Raw genomic sequence first — 24,709 nt, 5'->3', positions numbered from 1 at the left:
CTTTTCCCCTTGAGCCCCAGGCATGCAGAACTGTCTAGTCCACTGAACCCCATCATCCCAGCCACATAAATAACAAGCCAGGGCCATCCTGTATTAGACACGCTAAAGCCAGGCTTATTTATTTTTAAAATAAAAACAGCAGTAAAGTTGAAGGTTTTTGCTCTATTAAAAGACTCCGAAAATAAACATTTCCAGCAAATATTGTATGCAAAGGGGCTTCCCCTTTAAGGCCATTCTATCTGAGTTTGCGTCGAGTGGAGCGTCTACGCCCAGCTGGGGTTAGACTGGCTGCCTCTTCCTCCTGGCCTTTGTTTGCTACCTCACCCTGCTCAGAGCTCCCTGAAGCTAGGGCTTTGTCTATGCCTTCCCATTGCCTGGTTTTGGTGCTGCTCTCTTTGCATGCAGGGTGTTCCAGCAACTCCCCTGTAGTGCTGTCCTCATCCAGGAGGAGGCAGTCTTCACTAGAACTAGGGGTCTGGTTTCCCTCCTCCCGACTCCCTTCCTCCTCTATGACCAAGGCTCCACATATATCATCAGTCTCACTGGCCAGGCTTTCACCCCTTCTCACAGAGGTGCCCAGCTCACTCTTGGTCTCCAGAGACCAAGAGCTTTGTTTTTTTAGTGCCAGTAATCCTGAAACTTTGTCTCCTGCTCCTGGATGGGCATTCACAGACTTGGCTTCTTCTGTCTCAGTGGCCAGAGGCTGCTTCTGATCATCCAACAGCTGGGCATGCAAAGAGGCCTCTGAGTGTGCTGCTGTGGCACGGAGCCTGGCTGCCTTGTATCTCTGCAAAGGAAAACAAATTGGCTTGAGCAATAATCAGGCTGGGACCGTCTACACCGCAGCAAGTGCCAGCTGGTCCAGGAAAAACCTGTATGAAGACAACAATGAAAGAGCTCCAATCTGCAATGGCAGGTCTCTGCCTGAAACACAGCCCAACTTTGGAGGCTCTTGATTTGACTGTTCAGGAAAAGTGTTATTTAAGCAGGGAAGTATTTGCTCCTGTGAGAAAAAAGGCTGTAGTAAGGGCCGACTCTTCCCTCCCTCTCCCCCTCCCAGCACACTTATCTTTCAGCTTTAAGAAACATAGAAGTAGAAACAGGCTTTGGCAGCTGTTAGCTCACACTAGGGATTTTAGACCTATCCAGTACAAGCGAGAGATGGAAGCTCTTCTTGGGCACCAAGAATCTCAGCTTTGGGGCTGCGTATGAAGAGAGAGACTGGCAATCCAAATACTTGGGTCTCTGCTGTCTTGCATGCACTCCTTGAAGGCATCTTGAATGGAAACAGATTGACCGTTACAGCATGGCCTATGTTTAATCACTGTGTGACACTCACCTAAGTCAGTAAAGTCCCACTGCTGTATCTGCTCTCACACAAGTGTTGTCAGGCACTTCACTTAAGTCATGTGTGAGGTTTTTGTTTTGTTTTTGAGAGGCAGATACATCCAGTTGCAAGAAGCCCCAGAGGCTTTCTAGATAGTGAATTTAGACCTCGCAGCATTGTCTGCAAGACTGATTACACAACTGGTTTTCAGGCAGCCAGCCAGTCAGCAGAAGATCAGTAGAGAGGTTAAAATTGCCTCAAATACTTCAAAGGAAATTTCAGAAAAATAGTATCCAATATACTGGCTGTATGAAGCCAAACTACTGAAATGCAGTGGTGAGAGATCCTTAGCTTAAAGGGATTTCTCTTATTCTTTGGTGATCCAAGAAATCCTAGACTGAACATGAGCCCTACAAATGCATCAAGCAGCAGGTGCTTCTTCCACAAAAATAGATGGGCTTCTGACGCTAAACTACTCTCTGAAACTGGGGCTTGCACTAAACCAACAACTAACTCCAATATCCTAGTCAGGTTCTCATATTGTGGGTATCTGAGAACACTACCCCCAGAAGCATGGTAGAGCTGAAGCAGAATTGTAGTAATTGAAGGGGTTCAGTTAGTAGTAGTTAGCACCGAGGTAGGAAGTAAAGTCCTTCCCTGATATTTCCCAGCTCCTAGGGATCAAATTTTAACAAACAAACAAAAAAAAACTTTTATCCCTCAATACAAATCAGTCAGTGAAGATCCATCCTGGGTAGTGCAGAAACCTAACAAGTCCTGATGAACTGGGTTAATCACTCCGCAGGTTCCTTCCTAATCTCATTCCTAGTGCCTAAGAACAAAGCAGGGAGAAACGGTGCGCAGCACAAGGAATTGCCACTGGATGGAGATTGCATCTTTCTTACTCCGGACCAGCCAGAAAAACCCTGCAATGTAACAGCAAGTCAGTGCATGCCTAGCAGGAAACTGCCCTGAGCAGGTCCTTTGACAATGCACAGTACTCTCATCTGCCTTGCAACGTTCAGCCCAGCTACTGATATTTTTAAATGTGATTTTGTTGAACTGGTGCAAACTCCAGTGCAGATTCATTTCATCCCAGCAGCTTATGGCACTTAGCTAAGCCTTCCTAACAGCCTTACGCACAGCAATATGTTCTTTTGTAGTCGAAGCAGTTTAAGAGTCCTATCTGAACTGGAAAGGATTTTAACTGAGCAGGTCCAAATCAACTGCTCTGCAGTGAGCTGCCTCAAGGGCAAGACATTCTCTGTCCTCAAACCCTGCAGCGGAGTATGCTGGCCACAGTGCTGTTTGCCCTGCCACAGAGAAACTACAGTTCTCTTTAATTCAAAGACTGTGGCAACAACATGTTCAATGCAAGGGCCAGCTGCCTCCAGCAGTGATCACAAGCCTCAGAGATTACGTATAAACTGAGTCCAGCCCAAAATACTTGCAAGGGCCAATTTCTTCAGGTCACACCAGCATAAATGTGAATTTGTGGGCTTGGTAAACATGACTGAACTGAGACCCTTGGTAGCCCTGGAGACTACCCCCATTATTTTACAGCTAGGAAACCAAGGCACAGAGAAGTTAAGCCACTTACCTAAGCATAGACCACCACTCACTGGTAAAAGATGGGAAGAGAATAGGAAGCCTAACTATCAGAGAACACCCACTTCCTGCTACTCCAGTGCATGGAAGCAGCCATGTGGGCCATTTCCCTTGGTCCTACCAGCCCTTAGGTCACAAATTCAAGGCCACAGCAGAAGTGCTCATGGCACAGCCTGTCAGATTCAATGAATCTGAGAATTCTGCTAAATACCTTGTCACAAGGACACAAAAAAGAAAAAGAACCGATGAAGGGCAGGGAAAATGAACTGCTGCTGCTCTGACTCTTTAAACAGGCCAGCAGTGGGGACTGCAAAACAAATGGAACTAAGTAACTTGCACTGCAAGTAGGCTTTTGCCTTCATTCCAGGGATGCTCTGCTTGGGAACGGTGACCCAGAGGGGCAGTTAATGGTCCCAACTTCCTGATTTAAGAAGTGCTTAGGCTTAACCAGCTCAGCTATGGAGCGAGTCTGTTGGAAGGCTCCACCGGACATACCACAGAGGCTAGTTTGCTGGTGCAGGTCCTAGGCTCTGGCCCCAGAGGAAAGAAACTGGAACTGCCCTCCCTACCAGAGGTCAACAAAATGCTGTTTCATGCGCAGACAGGACCCAGGTAATGGTTACTGAGAGGGAAAGGGGAAAACATACAGTGCTGATCTCCAAGACAGGCCCAGGTGGACACACACAGCCAAACAGGACACGGGTAGATCTCCCAGCCCAGGGGACACTTGGACAGAGGATGGATTCATAGTTGGATGCAAGGGAAATTCTAGTTCCACTGGAGATTAGGAATTGGGGAGGAACACCAGAAACTTCCTGAACTCTGGAAAGTTACCAGAAAAGTTCAAGTTACACCCTGTGGCTGCTTTGTCCCTTGGAACCAAATCTGCACTCAGCAGGTCAGGGCTGTTCCCATGTTGTACGTTATCTGGCACTTACACATCTATCAATTTAAAATAAGAAGCCACCTGGCCTCTCTTCAGTTGTTACTTCTACATATTTCAATTACAAAGGACCCATTTCCAGCATCACTGATGCTGTGGCTTCATGAGGGTCAGTGAGGACCTTTTCCTACTCTTTTAAAAAGGAGCAGCCTCTTCATGACTAGTTTCCCCAGCTCTGCCCAACTGCAATCCATTTAACAGAAGATCCCAGGCTGAATCAGGAATTGCATTTTACAGGTTCAGTGAACAAAATCAAACATTCTCCGAAGAGATACCCAGCTTAGAATGGGCAGACAACAACATTAGCAAGAGTTGGGGAAAGCAGGAGTGGAACTGTCTGCTCTACAAGAGGAGATGGAGACAAGCAGAGGGCACACCAGATGAAAGCTGTGGCATGAGGGACATCAAGGATGATGGACACATGTTGAAGACAAGACAGCTGAAGGGAAGAGTCATTGAGGAGACAGGTAATGGGGAGGAGAGGGGGAATGAATGCCAGGCCATGCAATTGCCAAAGGGTCTAACCTGAAAGTTCTCAAAATGCATCAGGGACTTGCAGTGCGCGAGCCGGGCAGCAGAGTCGCTATGGTAGAATTTGTGACACAGTCTGCAGAGGTAACCTGCGACGGGGACCAGAAAATCCAGGCCTGCGAAACGGGAGGGGAAGGGAGATCACAGATCACATTGAATGGAACTCCAGATAATGAGCATGTGTTAAAAAGGAACTTAAAAAAAAAGGAAAGCTCTGCTTCTGTTAATTGGGGGGCTTGCAAGACAGCCTACTGAACATCTCATCTTGCCACAGGACAGGTCTGTGACTCATATTTCAGAGAGAAATCTGGCTGCTGGAGCACAAAAACTACACAAAGCATAAAAAAAGAAATACAGTGGAAAACTACAGAGAACATGTGATCATGTGTAATGGGATCAAACCAAGCAGAAGACAGCAGGCACTCGCAAGGGACAGGCAGAGAACATTCACAGCATGAATCATTATTCCATCTGCCACATGATAGTGGGAGGTTACAGCAATGTGGAAGATTGGGCTAAAACAGCTCTCCCCATGCGTGGAGGAGCCTCTCCCGGTGTGTGCACTCCCTGCCCTTTTTGCCCTGCGTGACTGGTCACAGCCATTTTGGAAATGGAAGTTTGAGCTCCTTCATTGACTAAGGTGGTGGCTAGAAACAGGGCAAGAGACGACGTTCTGGAGGCAGCGTTCCCCACAAGGGCAGCCAAGTGTCGTTCCAAGCAGAAGCTAGTCTAGACAGCGGTGGTCTTGAGGCAGAGGAAGTGTGTACAGGCTCCTCAGGGGATCCTGGTGGTGCCTGCCCAATGTCTCCACTTAGTTGTATTTCTGCTGAGGAGACTTCCAGGCAGCACACGCCCAGGCACCATCCAGGAGCTGGTACCCGTTTCCTGTATGTGTCCTGTTCTGGTGCCTCCCTCACCCCAGTCATCCCACCCTTCCCCTGCCCCCACTCCCCTGGACAGGTTTGATGGTTCTCACCCCATCTACTCAAAGGAGAACACTGAAGCCACTGACAGCTCCGAGGAACAGCATCTGCATTCCTTTCACTCGCAGCTGAGCTGCACATCAACCTCTGGCCCTTTCTTCAAGAACTGCTCTTCTGCCAGTCTCATGAGAATGCTGAAGACAATCTCTGTGCAGGAGCCTCTTGCCCACAGTAAATGAAAGCTCCCCCATCCCCATTACAATAACAGCCTATGGCCACAGTGTTTGTCTCGCTTGCTTACCATAGGCGGTGTCTGGACAGTACTTCTCATTTCCTTCATAATCCTCTGGAGACATTTCCTTCAAACCAACCTGAACAGAAGCAGAACAGGGTGGTGCTGAGCGTCCCTGGCCTACAGCTTGGCCCAGCTGGCACTATGTCCTAGCCTTGAACATTTTCTGAGGTGCTGGGGTAAAACGGAGATACAACAATCCTAAAAGATGTTTGCATTTCCTGTTACCATAGGAAGGAGGTAAAATAAGCCCCTTCCTTGTAGGGAGGTTCAGCCTTCATGCCCAATTACCTGAACAGACTAGTCACTATAGCACATGGGAAAGTTAAAGCCAGAGAGAAACCAAACAGGAGGAAACTATTTCATTAGCAAGGTTAAAACCACCATCTACATTCCAGGCCCAAGGTACACTCAGTTGCATCCCTCCCACAGTTAAGTTTCTGAAACTACTGTACTGAAGAACTTCATATGCCAAGATATACCTATACTAGTATACAGGTAGTATACCGGCATGTATACTATGAGATCTAGGGCAATTCCAGACTGCTGAATAGTCAAGTCTAAAATGTATCATTTGCCTTTGTTAGGATACCCTAGAAATTCCTCTTCCTCCCTCCTGCCCCATAGAAATGAAAGGGTCTCCAAAAACAACATGTTCTCCTCAGTGCTTCACATTACAGCTAATGTCTTTGCAGCTGAGGTGATCCTAGATCCAATTAAAGTTGTTCTTTGATCAGTAACAGGAGTTACTGTTACAGAACACCAGAAACAACTAGCCCCGTGTATGAGTGGACCAGATTCTCCTCCACAGTCTGAAGGGCTCTAGAGGAGTCCCTGATGCTTCACCCCACACTGCTCCCTGGGAACAGGTCACACTGGTCTACCAAGAGCCTCAAGCTCCACCAGACCGGACTGAGGCAACCAGGAGGATACAAACCAGTGCCCCCAGAGCCTCTGGTTTCCATTGGCACTGCATACCTGCTTGGCAATAGGATCTTCATTCTCTGTCAGCACCACCTCTGAGTCTTCCTCTTCACCCCCTCCCTCCTCCTCTTCCTCTTCTTCATCATCCTCTTCAAAACAGCCAACAGCATCCACTGTGATTAGCTCCTCCGAGTCCTCTGGCCCACCCAGCTCCTTCTCTCCCAGCCTCACCTACCAGGCAGAAAGAAGAGACAGCAGACCTAGTGAGATTGCCAGCTTCACACACTTACTCAGTGCTGATCTTGGGGGGCCCTCCTCCTGATCCTGGGAGACTGACTAGGCCCTTCCAGAGCCTGGGCTGCTCAGTGAGATAACTGGACACAACCGCTAGCAAGTTCCACCAGGCTTCTATCCTGGTTTCATGCACACAAGACTCAGTTTCTAGTCTGCTCCTCTGAGCCCCATTCATGGGAATAGTCAGCAAGGAGAGAAGCCACTGGGTAGGAAGAACCGATACCTGCCTGTACAGTGTCCCATCATCCTAGTGATGGTTTGAGGCCTACAGGACATGTGCACACACCCAGCTTCACTAGGGCAGCCAGTCCTAGAACCGCTGTACTTCCCTTCCCCTCCTACCCCCCACAGTCCAACTGGTTTTTACCTCCTTGGCTTTCTGCTTATGCTCAGGAGACTTCATGTGCTCCACAAACTTGCGCGGGGTCTTGAAGTGGCGGCTGCAGACAGTGCAAAAGGGACGGAGAGAGCGTTTGGCCAGCTGAGGAGAGAGGAAGGAAAAGACCTGGTTGGTCAAGAAAGACACCAGTCTGCTTTCAACAAAGCTTCTCACAGAAACACAGGCCTAGTTCTTCTGGAACAGTCAGGCCACACAAAGCATGACCTCCTCCCTGCACAAGAGGGGAAGCCCCAGGTCACATGCTCCCAAGCTCATCTGTGACAGAGGTAGATGTCTGCAGCAACCTCATAGTCTTTAAAGATCTTCCCACCACTTGTTGTACGAGTGGGGTTTGCTGAAGCTGGTGTCCCACGCAGACAGCTCAGGCTGCCTCCTTTAAAATTTCCTTCCAGTAGCAGCTAATCAAAGCGCAGTATCATACCTCTGCACGCAGGAGATAGGAGTCATATTTATTATATTCAATTAGAAGACAAGAACCAGGTCCTGCCAATCAGTACCAGCACCACTCAGCATGAAAACCAGGATATCCCCAGTACCAGTGTATGGGCACCCCAGAGAACCAGAGGTGCTAGGGATTGCACTGTGGTGCTCAGGGTACTTCCAGAGAGATCTTCTTGGGTATGGCCTCCACCTTGCTCTTCTCTCCTGCTGCTGGGAGAGAAGCTAAGTGTTTCTTTCCATTTAGCTCCCTCTAAGTCAGGAAACACAAAAGCTGATTTGTTACCTTGTGTTCTTGGGTCCTTCGATGTTTGATGAGATCCCCTGTGAAGTGTATTTGGCAGGTGTTACACCAGCGCTGCCGGGGTCCTCTGCAACAAAGAACGTCTCAGTAAGATTTGGTACGCTCCAAAGATACAGTGTGTTCCACTTGCATGTGTCCTGGAGAAGCGCATAATTCACTCAATTGCATAATGCAGTGCCAGTTCCCGTTTGTTGGCTATTACCTACGTTGTAACAAACTCTGGTTATCTGCATATCAGTTAAATGTGTTAGACCTGTCAGGTCCATTGTTTCTCTTACTTAATTGTACTCTGATTAACAACACAGTAAGAGGGCTTGTCTACTTTAACTTAAATATCCTCCACTTAACCCATCAGGAAGGATGATGGAGAAAGCAGCTCTGAAGCCAACTAGTAGAAACCTTAAAAATGAAGGGAGCTAAGTAGGTTCAGGGCTGCAGATTCTACTGCACTAGGTACTTAATAGGTACTGATAACATTAAATTCAAGTAAGCATATAATCCTGAGGCTATGCACATAAACAGAATACACCACCTACTCCCGGTTGTAGTTCTGCTCTCTTAGCATAATTCTTTCCCCTAGTGGGCTACGGTTCAGCTCATCTCTTCCACCCTTACCCAGTTTAAGTCACACCAATAAAAATGTACCTGGTGCTGGACAGTATGAGCTAATGCACTATAATAAGAACTGCACAGTGGACACAAAGTCAATATAGCCACACCACAGAAAAAGGCTGAATAGGCTGCCTGACAGGATTTAAAGCCCAAGAAAGCAGGTGGATGCTGCATTGTGACCTAAGCAGTAATGCAATCTGGTGGGGTGGGACTGAAGATCTACTGCTTCTGGCCTCTGTAGGATCAGCTGTGTCTACCTCCAGAATACACACGTACCCACTTTTCTCCACCAGAGACTTCTGCTCTTTCACCATAGGCAGCAGTGAGACAAAGCAGATATTGCTCATGTGCTGAATCTCTCCAAGTCGCTGCTGGTGCTGAATTCCAGCCATGTGGGACTGGAAATTCTAAAAAGAGAGGAGAGAAGTTAGAAAAAAAAATGCATTTAGATACAGACTCAAATACAGAAATGGATGATCAGGTCTCTGCATTCCACCCTCTCTACAGATCTATCACATCTGGATTGTTTTAAAGCTTAAGCGAGTGGCTCCCTGTGGATCAGACCATGCTGGCACTTTAGGGTGTCTGCTTACCAGCTCCTTCAAAGAGAAACATGGCTCATTTTATTCAGTTTTTTATAGGCTTTTCTAGGTCTCTCATTAGTGAAGCCTCAAAACACGTCTCTGAGCACAATGTTGGCTCCAGGCACCTGGCCATGCAGTCCTTTCCCCTTGCCTGCCAGGTCTGATGCAGCTCTTGTGCTTATACCTGCTGGTTGCAGCAGTTGGTCTTGCAGATGTAACAGTAGAACTTAAGGACAGGCTCAGGGCCAGCATCAGTTGTGCCCAAGTCACAGGTCCGGTACCCTGGCTTCAGGGCTGTGGTGCTGATGGCTCTGCTCTCGCTGCTCTGCTGGATAGTCACTTTCAGTGAACCCCCAGAAGTCAGTACCTGCTAGAATAAGAAAAGACTGGGTAAAGGTCTCTCTTAAACTACCGATGGCCAAGGAGACATTTCTAGCACCTGAGAATGTACCCAACCTCTCTAGCACCTGAGAAAATGCACAAACTTTAGTTAACCTCATGTCATTCAAGGCCTCTTGCATTTGCACTCAATGTTACCACCCCTTCTGGGCAATCACTTCCTGAACTACAGGAATTATTCATGGATCTGCCAGCACAGAGTCACTCCCAGACCAGTTTGTATTTTTACGTTCCCAATTCCTAATGGCCTCTGAAGACATTTTACACAGATGCAGTCCTCAGTAGCTGCAGGCCCAGCTGGAGGCCTTTAATGGCCTGTTTTTACTCATTGCAGAAAAAAGGATAGTTTAGCATTACATGCAATAGGCAAAAAGTAGAACAATAAGCATACTGCCCCACCCACTCATAAAGGAAGACCCCATTAGAACAGAGATGTCACAAGACAGCCATATCCGAATCTGCCAGGACATGCAGGGTCAAAAGTTCAGCTGTTTTCAATGGAACCACACGGATTTATATTAAGCGAGGCTCCAACCTGGAGCAGATCAGCCTTAGGCATCATTGCTTGATTTTAAGAACCTATTGGCACAAATTTCTAGCCTGCTACCTCCTGCTGGTTACAACAGTCTTATCTGGGGGCCTGATTCTTCCCTGTCTCTGCTTGAGGGCCAAGTCCCAACTAGTTTCTTTCCCCTGCTGACTGTTAAACAACAAGCTGCTTGCCAGCATTTGGCTGATTTACCAGCCACAGTAAAGGAAGAAATGTGCATCTCCATTTTCTATCACAGCAACCCTCACAAGTTATCTGCTGCTTTCTAAACTTTCATGTTCATCTCAAGCTACCAGACATCTGCTGACAATGGCTGTTCCCTTCATAAGGTAGACAATCTCCAAGACCAGGGCAGGCAAAATACAGTCCATGGGCTGGATTTAGCTCACCAGGCAATTTCATCTAGCCCATGGGTGTCCACCAATTAATTTTATCCCACCCAGCCTGCACACTTCACTCCCACCCTTGTGCGTGGGAGGACCCTGCCCCAGCCAGCATGCACAGCTTCCGAGTGGGGCCGCTGCTGCCATTGCTGCAACTGCCGGGGGACCTGCTTAGCTTCCTCTGCCTCCAGCAGCTCCTCCTCATGTCCCTGCTGCAAGTAGGGAAGCTGCAGCTGGGCAGAAGCGCAGTACATGCGGCTCGGGCTAGCAGGAGCGCAGAGTGTGGGGCCCACACACAGAGGGGTGGCAGGAACATGGAGCTCAGGTGGGCAGAGGGTAGGTATGTGGGGTTTGTGGGGTGAGGGAGGGTGGGGGGACCCCCCCCATTGTCCACAGCCCCTACCACTGACAGCAGCAGTAAACAGTGGGCCGGGGTGCTCATGGCCCATGCAGGTACAGCTGCCCGGTGGTGCACAACTCCAGCAGTTCCAGGAGCTGCACATGGCAGCAAGGAGCAGAGCCAGGCAAGGCTTTTCATGGGACTTCCCCTCTGATGGCGCATGAATCCTGGGAGCTGCATGCGAGTCCCGCGCAATAGAGGCAGGCTGGCCTGGCTCCACTCCTTGCTGCCATGTGTGGTTCCTGGAACTGGCTGGAGCTGCGTGCTGCTGGGTGGTTGCATCTGTGTGGGCCATGAGTGCCCTGAGGGCCTCCTGCTGCTGCTATTAGTGATGGAGGCTGTGCACCATAGGGGGGCATATGGGGGGTCCTCACCCCCCTGCCTTCCCTCAGACCCCACAAACCCCACACATATACAAACAGCCACAACCCCCAACGTACCCTACCCCACCACAGCCACACTCCCTCACAAACCCCACATACATCCCCACCCCACATACACACATACCCACCCCCACACACAAAATACAGGAGTAAAACTTTACTTTTGAGCTATTATGCAATCATCTCTATAGACATTATACAAATACACAAATCGGGACAAAAATATTTTTTAATACACATTATAGTGGATGTTTGACTTGGTATACAATTTGCTTTTTTTCCAGTCCCAAGATGGCACCCCCCCCACCCCCTCCCAATAAGGAGTACTTACAGGGGGCAAGGGGAGCAACTTCTGCTGGCAAAGAGGTCTGGGGGTCAGGACTTCCGGTCCCAAGATGGTGACAGGGGGGCAGGGCACCTGTCAAGGACCAGGACTACTGTTGCAGCCCTTGACGGCTGACCAAAACTCGTTAAATAGCCATCAACAGAAATAACTGCCCAAACCTGTTCGGGATGGAGCTGAGTGCAGTTCCCACTTGGAGACTCAGAAATAAGTCCCACTAATAACAGATGTTAAGATCAACTTAAAACACGTGCAGACATACAAATGCCTTCTAGGACAGCAGTGAAGTCTTAAATCCCATGCTAGCTCCAGTAGACAAAGTGCAGATAGTGAGAACTATTTAGGTTCCAAAATCTTAGCAAAAGTGCAGATGACCATGCCATTACACTCTACTGTAACTTTAACAGAGACAGACTACACATTACAGCTTTCTACTGTGGTACAATGCCTCACCTCAGGCCTTGGTACCAATCCCAGAGCTGGGTGCATCTTAATCTGCACCACAAAAATAGATCTGGGTACAGTCAGTTCTTTGGGATAGGAGAATATTCTGTACAGTGATTACCCACCTCAGGAGCCTTTGGTTCCTCTGAGAAGTTCCTCTCTTTAGAAACGTCTTCAGCCATGTACTCCTTCACAGTGTCAGGCCCTATAACAGAGAGGCCCTTCAGCTGCATTAAAACTTAGCAATGTTTACAAAAACAAAACAAAACCCAAAGAAGCAAGTGTACAAAGCCAGAAAGCTTTGATTACTCCTCTGTAATGCTGGCCCCATGCCCTTAACCTTTCCTGATCACTCCTCAATGTCGCTATCAGTTACCCTGCAGTCCCAAAGCATTGATCGTACTTTCATAAAGAGATCCTTGTAAAATGAGAATTCATTCAATCATCTATGCATCTTTGGCTGTTCAAAACAATCTGGATACTCCCACACTTAGAGAAGAGGGACAGCCACTACCGCATATTCTTGGGGCTTTGGTCCCAGTATTTCTCTTTCCTTGCCTGCCATCTTGCATGGTTTAAATATAAGAATATTTCTGCAAAGACTCTGCATATTTGTACTGCAATTCCAGCAAGAGGCAACCTATGAGTCCAAATAACTGTAAACACAGCATCTCACTCTACCACCGATTTGAGAAGCCAATCCCTCACCCGTATCACGATAACCCCAATAACCCCTTACCATCTTCTTGGCTTTCCATGCTTGGCTCGTCTGCTTCCCTGCTGCTTGCAGCATCCTCTAGCACTGATGGTTCTTCCACACTTCAGTGAAATGAAACAAAGGAAGGGGGAGGGAGGGGAAAGAGAGAACAAGGTTATCTCCCACACCCATATCTAGGAGGATGGCCAGGCTGGCATCTGAACCACAGGCCAAAGAGCAACCTCCAGAGCTTTCAATGGTCAAATGAGAACCTGGGTCTCAGAAAGAAACTAATAATATGTTGCTGTTGCAGGTGGTCTTTCTAGTGAAGGCTCAGCAAAACAGGACAAAGACCAGGCACTCTGCAACCGTGCCCAAGTAGGCACGAAATGATTGCTCCAGGATAACAAATGCTGTGAAGGTATAAGGTAGGAGGGAAGGGGAAAGGTTCCTTACAGTATGAGACCTGAGATCCATCCCCTCCCTTGGCTAGAAACCTTCAGGACAATGGAAGCACTCAGCTTTTGTCAGATGGGGGCAAGGGGAGCTCATGACAGAGACTACTTGGCACCAGGCAGGGGTTTTTAGTAGCTGTGTCTCACTGAGTTTTACATTTTACTGAAGATTTTGCATTCTACTGAAGCAGATAATCAACAGGTCATTATGAATTAGAAACAATACACAGTACTCATTTAAAGAAGCTGGCTTGGCTCTCTTTGTTGCCATTGGTTTGATTTAGAGTGAAAGCATGCTAGGAACATGGGAGTGAGCAAGCTGCAGAAATTTTTTTCCTGCAGATTTCGCTCTCTCTCTTCCTGACTGTGTATCAGCACTAATACTAGTCAGCAGGGCTGGAAAAGCTCTCCTCTCCCAGGCCAGACTTGCACATCACCTGCACTGCTCTTCAAGCAATGAGATGTGGCGCACTCTTAACTCTGACTGCATGCAGTCACCTTCCTGCCTGCCTCAGGATTCAAACATGTACACTGCATATTTTATCAGATTGTTAAGTGATAAAGTAACTGGGTTACATAGCTATAAATGCACTACAGGGTTCTGGCAGCACAGAGCAGAACAAAACAAGAGTGGCTTGCATTCAAGGTATCTGTTTGGGGCTGACAGTGTTCAATACCAGACAACACAGATGGAGGCAGCTCCTTAGGGCAGGAAGACCCAGAGAAACAGGAGTGTCACTGTTTTAACTGAGGAGAGGGCACTGCGCTGATGCTTATCAGCCTTGATCGGCGGTGTGGGAGGAAGTGGTATGTCAAGAGGGATGCAAATCAAGATGCTTGGAAGCCTACTGCAATGGAGTGAGGAGGTTGTTCCAGGCATATGGACAATGCATAAGTAGGAGAAGGAAAGGACGGGGGAGAGGAGGCTGGTATACGTGGCAGAGTGAAGAGGAGAAGGTGGGGGGAAGCAGAAATTAAAACATGCATGCAGGCTGAAGTAGTTCAGAGCTTTGAAGAGAACAAGACTTTTCTAATAGTGTTAACTCTTTCTACAGGCACAAGTTCAGTTCACAAGAAATTTCCTAACCTTCATCCCCAACAATACATACACCAAACATGTTAAGTCTCCACCCAAAGCCCAGTAAAGGTGCAACAGACATGTAGTTATAGCAAAGTCTCCCCACTTTGCTCAGACTTCGTTTTTTTCCAACAGATGCTATGGGCCATTGAATAATGTACTGCAAAGTATTATCATAATTAAAATTAACCAACTAAATAGATAAGCCACGTATATGCTGTGAGACACCAGCCTTTGTTTTAAATACACTTCTTCACCTTCTTGCTGATTTACAAGATTGCATAATTCAGAGCAACCAATAATACTGGACACTTCTATAAGGCTTTACCCAGTCAAACTGAGGTACAAACATCCAATCCACCCCTGAACATCCTTCACCTATTAATTACCCAATTAGGCAGAGACACACACTTGCCCAAGACCAAGCAGTGAACTGGCAGCAAAGAGGAGATTGGAACCCAGGGGTCCTGACATGCAGTCATTAGTGCAAGTCAGGGATCTTATTACTCCACTTAAATATATCATAAACATATTCACTTTGGAGGGAAATTCTCAAGTCAGAGTCTCCGATACAGGGTGGAGGAACACAAATGATCTTTAAATGTGTGAGAGTATCAGGTCTGGGAGAGAGAGCCTGGAATAAGCAGCTTCCTACCCAGTAGATGGTGCTATGACACTGCATGTTTCCTGACAGAACAATTAATAGCAAAGCAGAGAATTTCCTAGATGAATCTCTTGTTGCGGCCCCTGCATTGACGTTACACAACTCCATGTGTTTGTCTATGCACGAGACAGACGAGGGTCCTGAGCAGCCGACGAGAACACCAACGGATGCTGGTTCCCCATGCTGCGGTGTGTTGCTGCCCCTCCCCCCACAGGCCTCAAGACAAAACACTCGGCCATTTCACGTTATCTGCAGCATTTGGGATCTCCATTTACTTCCCCCATTTCTCATAGGTGTGAACGTCCCCCGAGGCTCTTGTATTTGCTTAGCTTTTGCAGGCTCTCCCTGCAGCAAGACACAATCTCAATGCCTGCACCTCTTTCATTCCCTGCTTTTGTCCCCAAGCGCAGCTCAGTAACAGGTACTCCTTTCCCAAAAGAAAAGCAGTACTGACACCTGCCCACACAGCAAAGTGGAACAGTCTAGGGCTTTTCTTTCTATTGGCACCCACCTACATGCTCCTCTCTGGCATTTAAGGAAAAGAACTGACATCAAGTAGGCTGGAACAGCAAAGGAACATCTCCGCTTCTTTTTATGCATCTAGGCAATAGCACAGCTCAGCAGTGTCATCTTTGTGGCCTGCCTATACAGGACTGCTCTTGCTGCTCATCACCATCATGGTTGTGCTACTGGCAACATAAAACCAGCAGTGCCCTGGGCTGCAGCAAGTGCCAGGAGTTTGTTTTGTGTCATGCACCAGCATAAGGGCATCCCTCAGATGCCTGTGATCAGGCTGCCATAGCACTGCTCATAGTGGGAACATAGCCACAAACATCAGACAAACAACCCACATCCAACAGGCATTTCTATGACCTCTTCATTAGAAATTACCTCTTTAGTTTCTTGGCTGCAGGCTCAGTGTTCAGGCTTGATTCTGGTGGAGTTTCTGGTTCTGCAAGAAAAAAAAATAGATATCATTTTGGCAGAAGAGACCACAGCCCCTCTTGTCTGATCAAATGGCCTCATCCAAATACAGTGCTTCAGGGCAGAACACAAACTCCTGGCCAAATCTGGGCTTGAGAAGAATGGTGGTGCTGGGACTGGACAGCTCAAGAGATACCTCATGACCAAGGATATGGGATTGTGTCCGATACAACATGGAAACATGCAATTTATTAAATAAACCTGTGCCCTTTACCATGTTGGTTGCAAGGAGGTACCATTCTACACAAGTTTTACCCTGGCCATGCTGACTTTATGTTGCCAAGCCAGCACAATAGCCATCATTTCAAAATGGTGTCCTTTTCCCAGCCTACTTTGGGAAGGAGGGGGGGACACAGAAATCCTTTATCAACGTGATTTTTAGAGGCAAAGGAGCAAATAACCTAGTCTGGAGTAGACATCAGAAGGGATTAGCTGAAAGGGAATCATTGCAAGAGTGATGCATGCAATGCAACAAGAGACCTTTCTCCTGTTCTGGAGATGGGGAAGTGTCAGGTACACCAGCTCAATACTGCACAGAGCTTCCACCTGATTAATCAAGAGCCATGGTGCTCGTTTACAACTTCTAAGTAAGCAGCTATGAGCATAAAGCAGTCCTGAGCAGGGGGCTCCCCCACGCTAGATGAGTTACGACTTTTGAGAAGAGACTTTTTTGCTGTAAACTGTTGCATCAGTATCCTGCAGAGGTTTCTTGGCCTGTTCAGAATTTCATTTCTCCTCTTACCTGTAGGGCAGTTGTTCTGTTCTGACCCTGCCTGGGCATCCTCTTGGATTTCTAGTTTCTCATCACCTCCTTGGGTCTGAGATGATGATCCCTGATCCAGCTCCTGCTTCCTGTCAGGGGTCCTCTGGAAGTCCTGCAATCAGCAAAGAGCCTCAAACCCAGCTCCTCATGCCTTCAACCCCATTCCCCAGCTCTCCAAAAGTTCTACCATGGGACCAGAATGGACGTTCAAATACAGAAGGACCAAGGCTGGTGGACAAATGAAGCACTACGAATGGATCACAGACTGTCTGAACCCACTGACACCTCTCCAAAGGAATCTGTAGCAGGTTCAGTGCACTTCAGGGACCCTTCTTAAACATACATGGGCTGGAAGAAAGAATGAGCACCAAAGGACTCTTTTTTTCTTTCTCCTCCAAAGAAAAAAGCACAATCAGGGTCTGAAACATCAGTTTACCCAGTGTATCTTTTATTGGAATAAAAAGGGAGTGCTAGCTTAAGCCAAAGGCTCTGGAAAAATGTCATTGAGCATCAGACTGTATTAATAGAGAAAGCATGAAGCTGGCACAGGGGGGAGAAGTCCTGGCCAGTTAAAAAACAGTCCCCAGCAGAGTCCCAAATAAGTCTGAGCTCAGACATCTGGAGACAAGTGGAAAAGAGGGGGAAAAGGGTGTGATCCTGTAACACTTTGCACCTAAGAGCACCACAGGACTGGATACATTTTTATCAATTAAACTTGACAACATTCCTATAAGCAAGTATTATCCTGATTTCACAGACAGGAAAATGGAGGCACTGGTGGCACCATGAGTCAGTGACAGAGGCTGTAATAGAAGGGCAGACATCCACTCCCTTGCTTTCGTCTTTGAATCAAACCATTTTTGAGTTATGCCAGTTCCCAGGAGGAATATGGCCTTGTGGGGACTGCTAGGGAAGGGTTAATAGGATTTTTTATTTTAGTGACTACATGGAACTATTACAATTAATCCAGAAATCCTGAGTGAGTCCTTAACACCACAACTGCAACTGGAATCACTAAAGCCTGAAGAGCAGGATGATTTGACCATAAAGATTCTGTATCAGCAACACAAGACTAAAGTGATTCTCATTTTTTCCCAGTTCTCCTTAGCACCCTGTATAAAAATCATGGAAATTAAGAGCAGGCAGGGACCTCGAAAGATCACCGAGTTCAACCCCCCTGCTCTGGGCAGGAATACTGCCAAGATGAAATGATCCCAGCAAGGTGCCTGTCCAGTCTCCTCTTGAAGACCTCCCAGGTTGGAGACCGCACCACCTCCTTGGGAAGTCTATTCCAAATTCTGGTCACCCTTACCGTAAAGAAGTTCTTCCTTACATCCAACCTGAAACCATCCTCTAAGAGTCTTTGGCCATTGCTCCTTGCCCTTCGTGGGGGTGCCCTAGTGAACAGTTTCTCTCTCAGCTCCCGATATTCATCCCTTACATACTTATAGATGGCCACCAAGTCCCCCTTTAGTCTTCTCCTCTCCAGGCTGAACAGTCCCACAGCCCTTAGTCTTTCTTCATAAGATCTGTCCTACATCACAGGTAACCACTACTACTGCCTGAGGGACACCAGCTTGCTAAAGAAAACTAATTTCGGAAAAGCTTTAAGCCACAGGCTCACCTTGCGAAACATCCGATTCTGCCGCTGGAAAGGGAGGCCTGGGAAGCCAAGCCGTGCAGGCTTTAATGAGACCCCAACAGGTGGCGGCCCCAGCAGGGAATGTCTTGTAGCCTGAGGGAAAAACTGTTGCAGTGCTGGGGCTGTCATATTAAATCCTCGCAAGTTTCCTACAAATGCAAACACACGGGACATCACAACCCAGCAGGGAATCCCAGGAGACAGCAAGTACCCTGCTTATGGCAGCAGCAGCAGCTGTGGGGGAAGATCTCCTTTATGTATGGACTATTCGCAAGATATTGCATTTGGATAGCCTGCACAGAGTGGCAACACAGCAAATAAGTAGAAGAGCCCAAGAGTAGAACCCCAGCTCTCCCACTCAAAGACCTCAGGCCCAGATTACTGCCATCTTGGGGTATGTTACACTATCGCACCATTTAGGACTGTCACTGCGTTCTAAGATTGTTAGGATATGTACTTAATTAAAACTTGCTGGTACCCATGTTTACAATGAGATGCAGTCTTGCTCCCAGAGATCCCTTGTGAAGGAAAATTCATCCCACATCTTGTTCAGCTGACAGTTCAAGCCACAATCTGCAACTGGATTGCCCTTTTTTTGTTTTTTTTAAATACACTGAAAAGCAGCAGCAATTGGAGCAGTTCATTTACAATAGCACCTTACCTTTTAGGTGAGATTTCACAGTCCTCTCTTCCATCAGTTTATCATGTTCAACATGTCAAACTGAACCCAGGCATTTCAGATATTGCTGTTTCCATTGTGCTTTGCCTTAGGAATGGTTCATTTTGGCAGAGCATCCAAAAAACATTTACAACCATTAGCCACAGCTCCATACTCTCTCACAAAGAAGCCTGGCCACACCTCCACTAAGGATGAGGACACTGAGATTTTAAGGCCATATTTTCAAAAGGTTGCCTCTGGTGAGACACCTACTTACTGCCCAGTTTTCAGAGTGCCAGGTAGAAACAAAAAGAAGAAAGAAAAAGTAGCTCTGAGTAACTAAAGCTAGGGAGACAAAAATCAGAAGCCACTCTGGAAAGTTTGCAAATCACTGGGCCAAGGCTACACAGCAAATAAGTAGAAGAGCCCAAGAGTAGAACCCAGGACTTCTGACACCCATACAGGTGCCAGATAACACATGCATAAAGGCTGCAATAAAGCATAAAGAACTTCCACATAGTTTTCCACTGGACTGGACAAGAAAAATCTCTTATTTTAAACAGAAATCTAGCTGGGAAGAAATCACCTCCTGCTCTTGGCTAGCACTTTTCTTGTGTGTGACCGTTTCAACTCAGGTCATTTATTCTTTCCTCATTTCCACTTCTGAAACCACAGGCTTCCACTGAATTATTTATTCTGATGTTTCTCAGGTACTGAAATACCAGCCCATCAGGTATTCTCACATGTAACCCAAACCTCCAAGCAACAAGAAAAAATACAGATCACAAATATAGTCACATTGTTCAGCATCAACTTTATGACATGTTTCCTATCTCTAGCCAACTTAGACTGACACAAAGTCAGTGATACTCCTCCTTATTAACACATGGGGGTGGGGTCTAAACACTAAACCTGAATGCATTAAGCTGGTTAGTAATATACTATGCTCAATGGACCTATCCAAATTGTCTCAGATCCTTGGATATCCCATTTGGAAATAAGATGTCAGTAACTGTTTCAGCCTTAGAAAAAAAGTCATGCTCTGTTAACATCAAGTTTGTTGTTCATCTTTCTCTCAGATACTAGCTGGTCAAACTTCTTCTGGGATACAGACATACAGGAGAATCTGCAAAATTAGCAGTCATTTTGGGTCTCTGTTTGTCCCTTACCGTCTCAGTTTTCCAGCAACCAATCTGAGCTCGTGAGAGAACCACAAGAGTCACTAGAGAGCGCTCTCGCTGAACGGGCAAGGGAGAACAAAAGGCATAACAGCATGCAACGTACATCTATTGTGTCCACATCTGGATGTTAGTCATAGACAAGGAAAATCCCTGATCCAGTTTATTTAAAGTTAAATGACAGTTCAAAATGAACCCAGTTACTGATTTTCTTTGTTAAAAAGATGCTGGCAGGTTAAAACAAACAAAAACACTTCCTTACACACCATGTTTCTTTACCTGCATTTTAAGATCTTATATAGTAATACCACCATTGTTAAATGGCAAAAATGCTGTCTTGCAGTATCCTTGAAAAAATCCCCAGCCAACCATAAAGTCTACTTGCCTGGGAACAAGATGATGGGGAAAAAAGTAACCAGCTGATAAGTAAGTGATTAGTTACACCAGAAGTTCACAAGGATATTTAAAAAAAAAAAAAAAACACACACACACCAAAAAGCACTTAACTCTCCTAGTTTGTGCACTGGATTTTTTGCACTTCACTCAGCTTGGACAGACACCAACTAGCCAGTTTCCTTTTCTTGCACTCAAGATGCCAACATATTTGTTGGGATTCGCAGACAATGCAAGGGACTGTTTAAATCCAAAACAGAAATCAATTGTTTAACACGTTCTTGGAAAAATTTCTATTCACCTTAGGTTAACAAGAGAGAAGGAAAGCTTTCCCAGCATCTGCATTTAAAAGGCCTAAACCACCTGACAAATTCCTATTTGAAGCCTCCTCTTTGAATCTTGACCTGGAGCAGCTGGGCATGTGGATTTCTAGCTACTAAAGAACTCCTGTGACTTGCACTGAGGCTGAACTTGAAAAGGAAAAGCACACAGAAAGAGCTGCCAAGCCCAGGGGCTTTGAGGCCTTGACAAGAAATGCCCATCCTATGGCTTCTGTCCCCAGGCACATCAGGAGGAATGGGTGTCTGAAAAAGTTCAAGGAGCACCTCACAATGACAGTACCTTGCATCTGCTGCAGGAGCAGGGCCCGCTGAAGCATAGGATTGGCACTGAGGAGCGATGCTTGATTCGTTGCCCGTAAACTCAGCATTTGCTGCTGCTGCGGTGGTGGCAAACCCCTGGAACAGAGCAATCAAACACAAGAAAACCTTCCTGTAAGAAAATCCCACAGCCTTCAATTTCAGGCATCTCATGAGTGTAACTGAAAGGAGCAAAGTGTAGTCACATTATTGGTGCACCTGTATTAAAACAACCATGTATACAAGGCCCCTATACACATTGTTTCCTTTCTTCCAGCTTCCTTGAGTCCCAAGTGCTAATGAAGCGTGATCAAGGAATAAAATGATGCAGAACAGAACCCCTCAAGCACTAAACCCACATCTAGAGTAATGAAATAGCTGCATGCCTTCAGACCCATGCATCCAGGGGCTCACTAGCTAGACTTAAAACTTCCTCTTGACATCTATGGCAAGCAAGGTTCTTTGGGTAGATGTGGTATCTTTTATTTCCAGCATGTTCCAATATCCACTGCTCCCACACAGAGCCAGCCCTACAGACAGACTGTACCCAGTGCCCCTGTAAGTCTAGCAGGACTGCTGGCAATAAAAAAGAAAAAGAAAAAAGGAAAAAGAAAGGTTTTCATATTTAAACCAGGTACAAGACAAAAGAAGGGTGGGGATGAGGATAAGGGTGGGGGTAGGCAGAGCACTAATGAAAGTGGCATGCATTCCTCCAGGCCAGGGTTCAACACAGCTTGAAAGCAACTTTGTCCAACTTCAAAGCAGCAGGGAGCCACAATGGTTCAAGCTGCGCACCTTGTGGGCTGCAGGACACAGGCACATGGGCTCCCTGAAACCCATGCTACACAGCCCCCCAGCCCCTGCTGCCTCCACTGCAAGGGTGATTCCTCTGCCCTGACTGCTACCACACAAACCCCCCAGCAGTTCCCACCACACAGATGATCCACCTTTACTTGCCACAAAAGCAGCACGAACCACATAAGCAGCGAGTTCACCAGTTCTCCCACCATGCTGCCCTGCCCCAAAGACCCCAGCCACCAGAGCAATGAGGGAAGTAGCAGTCAGGTGGGAGCCCGTGGGCCACACACAACCCCTTGCAGGCCCAGTTGGATAGCTCTGCTGTAGGCAATTCTCAAATGTACTCTGAAAACTATTGCTCACATAGCTTTGATGGTTGGTGTGCGAAGGCAATCACTCCCAATCAATACAGCCATGCTCGCAGAAGCCACTCATGAAGATACAGTTATTCCAGCAAAATTTGCTGGCAGAGCTAGTTGAGGTCTTGGGGCTGGAATGAGCCATATCGGCACGGGCACAGTTTCTGAAGGTATAATATGCACCCACATCAAAAGCCCTTTGTTGGTAAACAACCCTTGCATAGTTAGACCAGCATCATGGGCCAAGCACAAGATGGACTCACTCTTTCTCTAAAACTGGCTCTGACTGTACAGCTCTCACCTAAACTCTGCTCACTTTCCGGCTAGTACAGAGCTATTTGCCCCTTTCCTACAGAAATACTGGAACTAAAATAAGGCTGAAAGCAGTTTCTTCAACGTAGGAGGTTGCCTATTCAGCACTGTCTTCTGAAATAAGAAAACGCACCACTGTATCAGAGACTTACCTCCTTCTCCAACCTCATTCTGATGGACACAAACACAGACATCATGCCTCATTGTGTCTTTGGGCTGCTGAGCCATGGAGGTGGAGGCAAAGGTCCCTCAGAGACCAAATTTGCCCCCTGCCCCCCTCCCAAACCATCTTCCTCAGCCACAGAATCACAAAAAATTAGGGCTGGAAGGGACCTCAGGAGGTCACATCTAGCCCAACGCCCTGCTCAAAGCAGGACCAGCCCCACCTAGATCATCTCAGCTGTCTATGCAGGTCTTAAAGACTTCTAAGGATGGAGAGGCCACCACCTCTCCGGATAACCTGTTCCAGTGCTTTACTACCCTCCTAGTAAGAAAGACTGTCCTAATATCTAACCTAAGCTTCCCTTGCTGCAACTTGAGACCACTGCTCCTTGTCCTGCTTTCTGCCACTGCCAAGAACAGTCCAGCTCCATCCTCTTTGGACCCCGCTTCAGGTAGTTGGAGGCTGCTAGTAAATCCCCTCTCAGTCTCTTCTTCTCTAAACTAAATAAGCCCTGTTCCCTCAGCCACTCCTCATCAGTCATGTCCCCCAACCCCCTCACCATTTTCGCTACCCTTGGCTGGACTCTCTCCAGTTTGCCCACATCCTTTCTGTAGCAGGGGGTCCAAAACTGGACTCAGTACTCCAGATGCGACCTCACCAGTGCTGAATAGAGGGGAAGAATCACTTTCCTCGATCCGTTGGCAACACTCCTGCTAACGCAGCCCTGTCTGCCGTTTGCCCTCACAACAATGGCACGCTGTTGGCTCATATTCAGCTTACTGTCCTCTCTAACCCCCAGGTCCTTTTTTGCAGAGCTGCTGCCTTAGCCATCCTGTTTAAAGTCCAAGCCATCCCCCTTAAAGCCATTTTAATTGGGAGACCTATCCTCTTAGTCAGATTCAAATGACAAGAAACACAGATCTTCTCAATGTTAGGGGTCACTTGAAGAGACATTTAAATACCTTTAAACTATTTTCCCTGCAGTACCATCAGCGTCACGCAGACAGTTTCACAAGCACACTCAAGAACATGCTCATCAGACTGACACAACCATGGGTGCGATTTAACAGCCAGACAACCACCTTTCTTCCTGAAATTTACCATTGAAGCTCGATTTTTTCCCAGCATAAAACTCTACCAGGGAACAGGGCACCATTTGACTCTGTGTTTGATCACGTGGGAAAACCGTCTTGGACTCAAACTACTGCTGCCCCTCACATAGCAAGAGGATTGGCCTCTCGGCAGACAGGTATCTCAATTTGCCTTTCGAGCCCAATAAAACCAAAGTCCCATCCTGACCGGCGCGAGGAGCGACTGCACAAGCCAGGCTGCTCCGTCGTGTCACCCACGCACTGACACGCCATGAACAAAACCGGGGCCATGTCCTGCGAGGCGGCAATGGATCGACGGATTGGGGGCTTGTCAGAGCCTCCGCACATCTGCGGGAAGAGGGTCTTGGGACACTGCAGCACTCAGGGCAAGCAGGTTTGCACACTTCCAAACAGTGTCTATGACATCTGCCCCAGGTGCGCGTCGAGTTGCCCTGGCTCTGGCAGGTTTCTGGGCACTCACCTCCCCTCACAGGCTTCCCCAGGCGCCAGGAGAAGAGGACGGCCCGAGCCCTGCGCCCCCTGCCCCGCTGGACTGCGGCCTGCCCCGCTCCGAGGGCCGCCCGGGACGACTCGGCGGGGGAAGGCCCTGCGCACTAGCCGGGCCCAGCGCCCAGCGCCCCCCGCCCCGCTTTGTCCCGCCAAGGCCCGGGGACCAGGCCCGCGATCCCCGGCCTCGCTTAGCGGCGCTTACCGGGCTCCCTGCTGCGGTGGCGGCGGCGGCGGGTGGGCCGGG

General features: G+C 47.6%; 1 protein-coding gene across 1 annotated transcript; it reads right to left on the bottom strand.

Annotated features, from left to right (window-relative positions):
* Positions 1 to 91: 91 nt before the first annotated feature.
* On the bottom strand, positions 92 to 24,700 carry CIZ1 (CDKN1A interacting zinc finger protein 1). The gene is made up of 15 exons (XM_019510581.1): positions 24,668 to 24,700; positions 21,216 to 21,331; positions 18,348 to 18,514; positions 16,703 to 16,835; positions 15,868 to 15,928; positions 12,822 to 12,901; positions 12,208 to 12,287; positions 9,365 to 9,550; positions 8,873 to 9,003; positions 7,967 to 8,051; positions 7,210 to 7,323; positions 6,603 to 6,779; positions 5,634 to 5,703; positions 4,404 to 4,525; positions 92 to 787 (listed from the first exon to the last, which is right to left on the bottom strand). The coding sequence occupies exons 2-15, from the start codon at positions 21,301 to 21,303 to the stop codon at positions 236 to 238; spliced, it is 2,046 nt and encodes a 681-aa protein (XP_019366126.1). The 5' UTR covers positions 21,304 to 21,331; positions 24,668 to 24,700; the 3' UTR covers positions 92 to 235.
* Positions 24,701 to 24,709: the final 9 nt, after the last annotated feature.

This window comes from Gavialis gangeticus, unplaced genomic scaffold (genome assembly GCF_001723915.1).
Source record: "Gavialis gangeticus isolate Ggan-Ray unplaced genomic scaffold, GavGan_comp1, whole genome shotgun sequence".
Classification (NCBI taxonomy): domain Eukaryota; kingdom Metazoa; phylum Chordata; order Crocodylia; family Gavialidae; genus Gavialis; species Gavialis gangeticus.
This window is presented reverse-complemented; position numbering and strand designations above follow the sequence as displayed.